Source organism: Copidosoma floridanum, unplaced genomic scaffold (assembly GCF_036245765.1).
Source record: "Copidosoma floridanum isolate Cflo_tuat_1 unplaced genomic scaffold, Cflo_Japanese_pri ptg000032l, whole genome shotgun sequence".
Taxonomy (NCBI): Eukaryota; Metazoa; Arthropoda; class Insecta; order Hymenoptera; family Encyrtidae; genus Copidosoma; species Copidosoma floridanum.
The window spans coordinates 7,800,034-7,812,500 of NW_028321909.1; the positions used below are offsets into that span (position 1 = coordinate 7,800,034).

At 38.3% G+C, this 12,467-nt stretch overlaps 3 protein-coding genes across 8 annotated transcripts in view; 2 read left to right on the plus strand and 1 right to left on the minus strand.

Moving 5' to 3' along the window:
* beta-Spec (spectrin beta chain) overlaps positions 1-12,467 on the plus strand; it is a 52,297-nt gene that overhangs the window by 18,222 nt on the left and 21,608 nt on the right. For 5 of the 6 annotated variants that reach the window (XM_089597389.1, XM_014356728.2, XM_089597391.1 and 2 more), the window contains exons 2-3: positions 63-105; positions 11,756-12,066. In XM_089597389.1, coding sequence (XP_089453515.1) covers positions 11,931-12,066 — 136 coding nt within the window. In that variant the 5' untranslated portion in view covers positions 63-105; positions 11,756-11,930. The remainder of the gene's footprint in view (positions 1-62; positions 106-11,755; positions 12,067-12,467) is intronic. The other variant, XM_089597390.1, reaches the window with a different exon arrangement.
* Positions 5,767-7,160, minus strand: LOC106642040 (uncharacterized). Its single transcript, XM_089597408.1, has 3 exons — positions 6,937-7,160; positions 6,016-6,828; positions 5,767-5,938 (listed from the first exon to the last, which is right to left on the minus strand). The coding sequence occupies exons 1-3, from the start codon at positions 7,003-7,005 to the stop codon at positions 5,771-5,773; spliced, it is 1,050 nt and encodes a 349-aa protein (XP_089453534.1). The 5' UTR covers positions 7,006-7,160; the 3' UTR covers positions 5,767-5,770.
* Positions 7,547-8,429, plus strand: LOC106642041 (chromatin accessibility complex protein 1-like). Its single transcript, XM_089597417.1, has 3 exons — positions 7,547-7,566; positions 7,657-7,906; positions 7,973-8,429. Exons 2-3 carry the CDS (start codon positions 7,763-7,765, stop codon positions 8,330-8,332), a joined length of 504 nt encoding a protein of 167 aa, XP_089453543.1. The 5' UTR covers positions 7,547-7,566; positions 7,657-7,762; the 3' UTR covers positions 8,333-8,429.

The following is a 12,467-nucleotide window of genomic DNA, read 5'->3' on the forward strand; positions in this document are numbered from 1 at the left end:
TTAACTGTTTATTGCCAACAAACTGGTTTAATTTTTTTTTGTGTTCTTCTTTTCTGTTGCAGGTGAGTTGCAGATGCCAGCCATTGCAAACCTTTTGATTATCAAGTGAGTTGTAACACATCATCCCTTTCCTCCTTAAAAAATACTAATGGTAAACAGATCGAACATTTGCAAACGCATTGAAATTTTTTAAAATACACTTGTCCTTTTTTTTTATTCATACAAACGTAGAGTAAGTAAATTTTTGTATTCTCCATTAATCGCTTACCTGTGTACTTGTAAAAGGAAAAATCCAAGCAAAGAGAAAAACACAAATGAAATCCGCTATGTATTTCACGACGCTGGACCGCAAACCCAGACTGAAAGAAAAATTAACTTTGCCCGGTATAATATATTGATGCACGCTATACATAAACAGGGCCAACTACGGGCTCATGAATAAATTCTATTACGTGCAGTCTCAAATGGGAATAAAAAAGGGGCAACGGCACCGCATCAATGAAAAAAAAGTTTTCCCAAAAAAGAAAAAACTCTGGATACCTCGTTTTTTTGTGAGTCCACTGTACTTTGGCGCGTCGTGTCGATCGTGTTTTATCGATGCCCTCATGGATGAAGGATACCTCGTTTTTGGCTTTGTGGATTCAAAAAACATCGAATTTTGTTGGGATCGAAAATACGAATGCGATTGATCGAAAGTTACAAGTATATCAATTGAGGTTTTAAGGATGAAAATGTGTTTTTTTTTTTGGTATAGACTTGAGTATATTTATGACGAGTTACTTTTTACATGGTATATTTTTAAAAAATAAAAAATTCATCGAAAAATGAAGAAAAAAAAAAATAAATGAATAAATAAACGGTTTTTTTTTTAGAGAAAAAGGAAAAATCGATGTTTCACGCCCGAAGCAAATTAAAAAATACTTTTCGTTCGACAAAAAGAAACAAGCGAGGTTTTTCGTCCAAGGTTTTTTGCCCTGGGCTTTGTTGTACCAAAACGAGTTCACCTCTTGACTATGGAACATCGACTTTTGTACTGAAAAAAAAAAAAAAAAAAAAAAAAAAAAAAACTTAGATTCAAGTAATTATTAAGCTCCAAGTAAACTTGAAAGTAACAAGATAACACCACTCTCTCGCTTTTGTAATCGTAATACAATCACTTGGTTTGTATGCCTTTGAAACTCTTTTTTTGTTTTTGTTTTCCCTTCAATTAAAACCACCAAACAAAGTGCCGGCTGTCTCGTGTCATATCGCGCGTACACGAAGACGACTCGTGCCAACGAGGTCGCGGAGGCGGCGAATGTCGGCCACCTGACTCCTCATCCCCCCGGGGGGGGGAGGTTGTTGTTTACCCGCCCAACTCAATCTACACCCATCTCTTTTGGTGCGGCCGAAGCATCAGCATCTCGAGCGCTTTTTCCGTTCCCAACCCACATAGTGCAGTCGTTTCGTGGGCCATAGGGGGGAGGGGGGGGAATAAATTTTGATGAGGTGCGCGGGGGTGAAACATTCATGCATCGGGCAATGGAATTCGGGATATGAGGATTAAGCGTCACGTCGCGGTGCGCACATCGTTTGCACGTGCCACCGATATTACGACGAGGCTGCAGCATGATCAAGTATTAACTCGGGCCTGTGTGATTTATTAACGCCACGAGAGCGATGGCTCACGTGAAACTTGAATGAAGAAAAACAAAAAAACAAAAAAAAAAAACAATACATATCAATGATTCTGGCTGTGAAAATGAGTCCTATATACATGACACACAAACACACACACAAATTTTTTTTCTCTTTTTTACTCAACTTATTAAGTATATTAAAATGACGTGTATTAGGATGAATGTTTTCTGTGAAAAATAAAAATTGTCTCTTCTCTGTTTTTTTCAATTGAAAAAGAAAAAAAAAAAAAAAAAAAAAAAACCTCCAACATAGCTGCTCGCTCGTTGTTTAGGGTTATCATCCTACACACTTGATTATCTTCGACAAATTAACTCGTGCAAAGGAAATTTCCCGAAATTTGCACAAAGCCGACAAAATAACGCTTTATTTATAAGATTCAATTGAAAATGAAACCATTGAATCTTTGGCAATTGGCAAACAGCACGTGTACATCAATGTACAGGAAATAAATAGTTTAGGTGCTGAATTGCTCATTAAAAACAAAAAATATATATCATCGGTAAAGTGCGTGACGAGGCATGACCGCAAAAAGTTTTCGTCAAAGGCAAAAACAATGTGGGGGTACGGGTGAGGGTGAGCGAAACAAAGACAAAAACCATCACCACCACCGGCACGGATATACAACATATAGAACATTGCCTAGATCACCCTAGATTACACTACGAGGAGGCAGCAATAACAAAAACGAGGAGGGGAGGTGTGTTCACCTATAAAAGTAAGCCAAGTGTGCTGTTAGTATACGTATATATATTCGAGCTAACATACATATGTATACATATTTGCATTACATGTCGCAGGGACGTAAGCACCAACACGTACTCGCCGTTTACGTATGTGCTACAACCTCCCCTTTCATGGGGGGTGGCTCGGGAAAAGCGTCGCGGCGACGACGGTGGAGACTATACGTAGAGGAGAACGCATATATATATATACATACATAAATACATAGATATATATTTTACACTGAAAGCCCAGAAAATCAATATAAGCTCCGGCTCGTTTCCTCCTATATTATACTCTTCCTCGAGCTGAGCTCGCAACTACACGGTGCGTATAACGTACATATATGTATATGCACGTTATAGGTCTCACTTCCACTCTACTCTCCCACGCGTATATAGTATGACGCTTGAATACAATATATTATTATTATATACATGTATAGGTTGTAGGTATAAAGTTCCGCAGCCCCTACTTATGTATTACATATATATTATATACCTACTTCGTACTATGTAATATTTGTATTTGTTGAGTGTCGCATTGTCATCTCGCGAGATGCGCTTACCGTACCCGCGCGTGTACTGTATACGTACAGGAATACATAATATACACATTGACTTTTAATAGCTCGCTTGTCCTCTTTTCCTATTCATATTTTCGCCGATGGTTTCTTATGCCCATTACCTTTCATAACTGCCATATTAGTTTTATTTTTAATTTTTCAATTAACTTACGCTACACTTAATCTGTGTAACTTTGCATTCCCAACGTTAATTTTTACGTACACTTTCTGCAAAAAATGCAAAAACATTTTTTATCTTGACCTGTTTATGTTGATTTTTTTTTTTCTTCTTAATGCCATTTATTTACTTGCTTCAACTTTTTTTCACCGCATATTTTTAGACTTTCATTTGTTTCTACCTCTTTTTAATTCTAAAAAAGTAAAACCCGTTTCATTCGTTGTTGAAAGGTTTACTAAAAACGTTGTCTTGCTGTAAATAAATACGGTACTTTTAAATATTGCATTATTAAGTATATGCTTATTTAAAATACTGTACACATACTAACGTTGTGTAAACAACACATAAGACAAAGTAAAAAAAAATAGGATTTGCAATAGAAATATGCCTTCCTTGAAATAGATTTTAAGTTTTTTTTGTAAGCCGATAGTAAAAATTTCTTTCGAAAAAAAAAAAACGTACTCCAAGACAAAGACTGTTGTTATCAATGGCCATCTTTGTACTCATACTTTACTCGTGTACGATGATTTCAATGATGTTCAATAAATCTGCAATAAATCTGCACCCCCTGAATAATTCGAACGTTACTATACAGGAGAAATTTTGTAAAAACTCGTTCCTCGGTGTTCTGCAAAGCGTATAGTTACCGCAAGCTTCAGCCCCCATGTAAAAGCTCACGATTCAAATGCCGCGACAGTCACCTTCCCCCTCGGGTTCTCCCTTTCATATCCCCGTACCCTCCGTGCAAGGGAGTAAAAGAGGCTTCACGTGCATTTTATACCTCCGACTCTTTTCCCTTTCGATGAAAGTATATATACTTACATCACCGTGGAGAAGACGCGCGCACTTTCGCCGTTCCGTCCCAGCCTCGGACTGCACTCTTGCGTCATTAATTATTCGATGGAAAGGCCCGTCCACCACAGACCCCCACGTGTGTGTATTGTATAGATAGTGCAAGAGCGAAGGTCGTGTCTCGTCGTCCCACGAAAATAGAAAAAGACTCTCTCCGCGAGTGTGTGCTCGATGCCCCCGCTACGTGTATAGTATACTTAGATACACTTTTTTCTCTTTCTTCCTTTTGATGCCGTGTATAATGGAGGATAGGATTGGAGTAGCAGCAGGTGATGCTCTTGACTCTTGATACTTGCCGAGAGGGCCAGACTTTTCACGGAGGATGGGCACGACTGCCTCGACTTTGGTCTTGTGTATTTTTCCTGTGTTGTTTTGTCCATCGAAGGCACACCACGTACAACGACCAATTTCCACTCCTTGCTCGTTGTTGTACACCCAAGGCTTCCTTCGATCGTGTTCACGCTTGAATATCCACTACTCGCCTAGCGACGAAACATTCGATTTTTTCCTTACTTTTTTACCATTAGTTTCAATGTTACAGCACACAAAAATTCATTACCTGAAAACGCCGATGTGAATCATGGCAGCAGCTAATTTCTTAAATAACGAATTGTCCAAGAGTGGCTTACATGCAGTACTATACTTCTGGAACAGAAAAAAAAAAAAAAAAAATTTACAACAAAGCTGTCCAGCGGTATTATCATTATTTTTTTTTTCCTGTTTTCTAAACACATAAAAATTTGTTCCTCCTGCGTGCGTGGTATAGCTCTCTGCGCGGGCGATCACAGCGCGCATACGTCCACGACGGCACTTGCGTAATTGCTCTTAATTCGGTGTAAGCCAGCCGGACCCATAGGCCTGCTTCCCCCTCGACAAACACATGCCTGTCGCGCCACCGTGCAGCTAACCGAACTGCTGCGTGTGGTTTTATCTTTTTTTTTTTTTTTTCCTTCTACTTCGGCGAGCTGGACTCTGAAATGTTACGGCTCAAAGTCCTTCTGCGACGGCACAATTAAATGCTTTTAGTACTTTGAATCGCTCAAGCGCAACAAGCAGGGATGCCTGCGTGTTGATTTGAACTCTGTGATTCACGTAGATTAAATATTTCAAAGGAATATTGGGAAAGAATCAAGACAACACATTGCATCGTATGGGTTAATTCTACTAACTTGATGGTAGTAACGGTTTGTTTGCATTGCAAGTAAATGAATCAAATGAAATGAATGAAAAGCATCACTGAATTTCATTAAACCACATATATTCTAGAGAGTCTCCAATCACCCACTATTCAGTTAAGCTGCGTTTGATGAAAATCATGGATCAAATGATCAAAGCGATTGAGTAGTATACACTTGAAAAACTGTGTATCTTTTCTTCTTACTTTGTAAAACCACGACTATCTAAAAGTAGAAAATTATAAAGAGTCCCGTTGTGCAACGTCGTTTACAATGGAGAATCATGCCTTTGGTATTTAACAAAAACATTTTTAAATCCATGGTAAAGGTAACTCAATAACATTCAATCATTATTTTTTATCTCCAAAGTTATGGCCAAAAGTTGCTTATTTTATTACAAAGATTAGAGCTTCTATTAAAACAAAAACTAATATAATTTAAAATTGTCCCAAACTGTACATAGTTATTTTTATCCATGTATATGAACATATTTAATATGTACTGTTGAAAAATAATAAACTTTATTAAATGAAAGTAATTTCTACAAAAACAACTGAATATTAAATGAGATCGATTTTAATTCCATCACTCTTAATTCTCTTAGTTATTACAAAATGATTCTTTTTCTTTAGCATCGCAGTAATCTTTTACCGATTTGAAGCCCTTTTTCATAGCAGTTGGTGCCATTTGACCAGTTGGTTTCTTTCCTTGATGTCTGAGACAAATACTGCAATTGCAGATTCCTCTGCACACTGGGCAAGACCAATGCTAAAAGAATTAATATTAAATCACCATTTTTTAATTCGTATGAGTTACAAGTTTGAACAATTAAAAAAATTACTCACAGGATCCTTCAGAGCTTCAAGAGCTGACTCTCCGTACCTTCCTTGTAGGCAGGGACCACAAAATCGACCTTTCACACCAGTACATCTACCAGACCGGCATAACGTTTTGAAATCCTTTGTTTTTTGTCTACACTGGTGACAACTCGTACCATTATGTGGGTCATGGTCTTTATCGCCTGCCCTTAGAACAACGCAATCCAACATTTCTTGCGTTATCTCATCAGGCGTTGGAATTTTGCTGGGATCATAAGTCACCTTGGACATGTTATAAACCTTTTTTTTCTTTTGGTACTTTTTAGCGTACTCTTCCAAAGTAAAGTGTTTACCGCCGTTTCCATCGTCGTCATCCTCATCATCATCATCATCAGCATCAGCATTGGATGTCTTTATGCTCTTAAGCTTCTTACGTCTCTCTGAGCTGGGCATGTAAAGGGAAACATCAGCTTCATCCTCCTCTTCATTTTCTTCGTCCTCCTCTGCACTGGAGTCAAAAAACGATTTGAACGAACACTTCATCTCGCGCACGACCTGAAAACCTCCATCCTTGGGAACCTCAACATCATCCTTCCTACTCGAAGCTCTGGTGTTGTACTTTTTTGCTTCTAATTCATCCTTTCCCTCGTCATTGTTATTTTTTGGCCTGGACGCATATCTAGTCTCGTACTTCCTAATGAAAACTTTTTGAGCTTTTGGTGAGCCCTGAGGACGATCCCTGCGTCTCTTTTTAGGCTTCTTTGGCTCCTCTTTCGACGCTTCCTGCAGTTGGTTCAGCTCGTTTCTTTCCTCTTCCGTCTCGTCCAATATTTTTTGGAACTAAAAAAGAATACGACAAGGTTGATTTTAGTTTCGATTGCGGATTTTGAATAAATAACTCAACCGTTTGTTTTGCCTGTGAAAAAACAACTCTTTGAACTCTCTTACCGCCGCGCGCATCTCGGCGATGTTTTTTCTCCGAATGGCATCGTAACTTTCTCCGTCAGACTCGCTCATTGTCGGCACAAACTCAAAGTATGTGTTGTGTACGAAAATAAGGGTCACTTTTATTCTAACACTTTACAAGTTTGAAATACTTAACAGTTGAGAATTTAAAAAAACCGAGTGTTACAAGTAACACTTACAACTTCGAGAACTTAACCTTCGAAAGTTCAAAGTGTATTGTCTGAGGGAATGCTAGGTAAACGTGCAAAATGTGCAAATCTGCAAATGCAAACTGATATGACGCAATGACGCAACATGCAACCTGCAACAACTGTAAATGCAGAAATTAGTCGGCAATGTAGAAACTCAAGTTGACTCATTCATGAACTAATATAGGTTCGTTCAAGCCCCTTTTTGTTCAGTTCGGTTCTCTTAACAAAATATACCTATATATACAGAACCAGTTCTGTTTGGTTCCCTATACATAGGTATATTTTGTTAAGAGAACCGAACCGAACGAAAAGGGGGCTTGAACAAATCTTTTGTTTTTTCACTTGCGAAAAAGAGTGCATTGGTAAGAAATTATTACTTTGACCGAACGCGGTTGACATGACGTTCCGGTAGTTTTGAAAGGTGTATATGTCTGTGGGGTCGGGTTTTGACATGAGCTAACAAGAAATCAATCATAATTGAGTGTTTGTACTTACCGTGTTGACATTTTAGATTCCAATTGCACATTAACTGGAAAAAAAAAGTAAGAGATCGCAAGGAGAAGAAAAAAGTTGACAAAGGAAGTACTTCTTATTCTGCTTCTAAACATACTTACACAATGAATTCCAAACAAATGTTGCTTCCATGTCAAGTTTCCCAAGGTTTGTGCCTTCCCATGACCAGAGTAAAGATAATCATGAAAAGTTCTCCTGGGGTGGAAGTTATATCTCAGGATTGCCTTTACTTGATGACAAAAGTCACGGTTAGTAAAAGCACTCGTGCATATTCATCAATGGTATTAGAACTTTTATTTATGTATGTACTTTAGGAGATGTTTATTAAATACTGGGCCAAACTGGCTTATGGAAAATCCAAAAGAACTAAAACATTGGAGTACAAACATTTGGCCGACGTTGTGCACTCCAGCAAGAAATTTGAATTCATGTGGGATGTCATACCTAAGAAGATAACTTTCAAGCAGTTTAAAGAAATGATGGCAGCTAAGACATTAGAATCCATGTTGGATTCCAGTGATAAGAGCAATGACTTGATAAATAATGACATCGATAGAGATCAGATTGATAGTGAGGACGAAGAAACAAGTAGGAGCAGTAGTAGTGCTAGTAGTAGTGAATCAGAGTATGATAAAAATTCTTTGGGACGTCGTGGTTTAAGTGACAGCAGTTAATTTACAACTGTATTGTATTAGTTGAAAAAAATTGCATACATTCATATACTTTATTTTTTAATAATTTTTTGACATGGAAATTTAATCTGCTATTCAATGAAAAATATGGAAACATGAGGTACATCAGTTGTTTAAAGTATGAATGAAAAAATTAGCTTATAGTCGTAAATTTAAAGTAAAATTTCATTTTAACTTACAATAATGATTCTTAAAAAGTAATTCTTTCTTAACTACAGTTATCATTGATATTAATCCCATTTCTGTGTATTCAAACATCTTAAAATTGTACTTGGTAATCTCGTTCAAAACACACATAGGTAGATATAACTTTTGATAACTAGCAAAGATCTGCTTGACTACAGTGACACAATACTCTGTGAATAAAAATAGTCTGAGTTTAACATTCCTTTTTCAATAAATGATGATTTTAGTTTTACAACTTTGCACGTATATGAAACAATATACCTCGTTTGTTGAATGGTTTCAAGCACGGGTACCTACCCTCCACACATTTCATAACAAATCCTTGTCATCATCATCAGCTAGAACGTATACATATATACTTACTCGCTAAAATGTAGGGCGAAAGTGTGTGTACGCGAGGAAGAGGGCAAAGTGGCAGAGCTAGGGTCTTTATCGCGCCTGTTAAATCAATAAAGCCACACGAGCCGCTGACAGTGCTGACACTTGAGTCGACTCTTTACCTCTGGGGCACACATCACGAGCAAGAAAAAAAAAGAGCTCAAACCGCACCCATCAGTACTGTCATCATTTTCGTATAATGTGTTCTATACTACACACGTATACCTACGGACTACAGCTTGTTCCGCCTCGCTTTGTTCCGGATTGACGCGTGTATACCCATCACCAACCTGCCTACCTTCCTGCGCCTACTTATATACTTCCATCACTTCTCCTCCTCTTCCACTTTGTTTTTTTATTCGTTAGGTATGTAGATGTACGTGCTTGTTTAGCTACACTAAATTGGAAGTAAGTATAGCGAGGGTCCATCAGGGAGCAAAAGTGAGAATGTTGTCTCTCGTTTACACATCACCTAATGGTGTATGTTGTACAAGGCCGTCTCTCTCTCTCTCTCTGGAGATCTGGTTTTCTTTGGATGCTCCCATGGCATAACTGATGAATTGTACCTATACATACTTGCAGTTGTTTTTCCTCTCGAGATCCCTTAAATAGTGAATCCAGGTTGCCACCAGTACTTACGGGTGAGAGCAAATTTTCCTCTCTGGTGGTACACAAACACGGAGTCGTGAAAGCAAAAGTGTCTTCATTCACACTGATTGGCAACAATTTTTAAATATACATATCTTGCGTTATTTTCTTTGCAGAAAGGATTGAATGAAAATACAATAATTTTGTATACTCTCTTTATCGGCCGTAGTTTGATGTAGTTTGACAACTTTAGGGAAATCCAAAATCTCGTTGTTTCGAAGGAGACAATCATGCAGCGTGCCATATTCCCAACGTGTTCAAACTCATGCAATTACATCGTCTTCTCCTGCCAGTCGTGGACAATAACCAAACGCACATTGTAACGGATGCTAATTGACTAAGTACTCGTGATTAAAAAAAAAAAAAAACAAAAAAAAATCAATCGCACTCAATCACATGGGATTGAAGCATGTGTGTGCGTTCGATCGATTGGTGTATACCTATATAATTACTCGTAACGTCATCCATCATGTGTGCAATGGAGGAATATCTCTTATTTTTAGCACTAATTTGATCGATCATCGACGAAAGGACGAGAAAGAGAGTTGTAGAGAATAATTTTCATAGAGCGGTTACGTTTGTGCATTCGTATTGGTAGAATTTCAAGTGGTGGGCCACAGGTAATCGCCAAAGGAATTATACACTTTCGCAGCCAAACCAACGGGGTTTAGTAGTAACGTAACTCACATTCGATTTGCATGAAAATTTAAATCCATTTCATCGATGAAATTTATTCCAAACGAGAGTTATCTTTGATAAAATTTTACAACATGTCATTACACCTACAATGAATTTAGTTTTTGGATAGAAAATTTTGTAAAAAAAAACAAAAAAAAACAAATTGTCATAAACATTTATTCAGATAAAACGGGGCTGCTGGTGAGTGTATTTTTTGTTAAAACTTGGATAATATCCCACCGGTAATCATATCATGCGTACGACGGAGAGATGAAAATAATGTAATGATAAAATAAAAACATTCCTGCAGACAGGATTCGTTTTTTTTATCTTTTTTTCATCACAAGCGGGCTCTGAATAACAGGTGTGTGGTTACTTGAATATCGACGCCTGGGTAAAAAAAACGTAAAAACAGAGATCGAAACATCTAACGGTTTTTTCTATGAAACTCATTAGCGTCAAGTAGTAAGCAAAGGTCTTGTGTGTGGATTTTGGCTCCCACAAAGTATCGAAAATTGTTGTACACGGCTACCGGTCAATTCAAGGCTCTTCACTCGAACTTTCGTTTGCGGACCCATTTACGCGATACTTACCCTTAAAAAAAAAAAAGACCCGTGAGTTGCGTGGAAAAAAAAAAGAAAAAAAGATTCCTCGGACATGTGCCAATGTGCTCGGCAGACTCGAAAAAAACGAACAAGTACCGATTTATTTTCCATTCAAGCCAATGGGACGCGAACTGCGGAGAATATGTGTGGACCTTGAAAAATTTGAACCGCAAAAAAACAATGCCCAATGAAAAACGAAGCGATGTGTACTTTGAAAAAAAAGCGCATCAAAGTCAAATAAAAGCAGCGGGCGCTCTTTCCGTTCCGTTCGGATGCGCGTGTATTATATATATACACACATATATGTTGATTGAACGCGGGTGACATCATCATCAGCACCATCATCACCGACATATATGACGTAATGCCACTCGTTATTTTACACATACATATATATATCGTTTGTCCATGTAATATAGGCGTGTGGATGCTGATGGCTCGTGTTCATTGCCGTATATGTAGAGGCACCCATCATTTGGTCGGTTGGCCAGTTTTTTCATCTTCCCTGCGTCGCGGGGGGAACTGTAATATATATATATATATATTCATGTCGTTGGAGAGATCCAACATTTATTATTGTCCATATACCTATGATGATTGCTCAAACGGTTAAGAGTTTATACTTAATTATTATTTTTCATCGGTTAATCGGCTCGGGGTAAATTATTTTTTGTCGTGGAAGTAAATATAGTAATAAAAGTAAAAAGGGACAAAAATTTTCTTATTTTTAAAAATTATGGTTACAACAGTAAACCTTAGAAGGATCGGTTGAGCTTTCGCGTATATTTTCCGATCTCTTTACCACGGTACACCTTGCACGTAGTAATATAACATACCTAAAGAAAAAAGAAAAAAAGAAGAAAAAAAAAGTAGTTGTAAAGGGAAATTATCGATTTTTGTTGTTCCACAGGTAATCCGAAGTTGTGGGCTTGGCGTGTACAGAACGAAAGGAAGGATAAGCGCAAGCTAACCCATACAGAGAGGTAGAGAGCTGTGGTGTTGTCAGCGGGTGCCAAGGGCGGCTGCGACGGCGGCGGCGACGAGTAAAAAACGACGACGACGACGACGAAGGAGGCATTAGCAGAATGACGACCGACATCTCGGTGCAACGGACGGGCTGGGACCCAGCGCTCCAGCAAGAGATCGTCGACGAGTACGAGTACGATGGGGGAAACTCGAGCTCTAGGCTATTCGAGCGCTCGCGCATCAAGGCTTTGGCCGGTCCGTACGACATTTATTTATTTTTATTTTTTTCCCCATTCCATAAATCACGTGTACACAATAATATAATAGTTACGCTTCGACACGCGACGCAAAACAAATTAAAAACTTGTTGACTACACGTATAAATTACGCATCAGGATACAACTATGAGTATACCGTGTAATTTCGTCACCCGATCTTTCAACTGTATATACATAATTTCGGAACGGACCCATCGCACACCCACTTATCGCGCAAAAAAAAATTTGCTCAACCGAGTCGTCCCCGACGACGACGCCTCGTTATGCAACTGCAATGTACATTTGTATCGGACACGTGTAAGTACACACACCTACGCGTAAAAACATCATACAATATGACGCGACAAGGCTCGCATCGGCGCGTACAACGACGCGTAT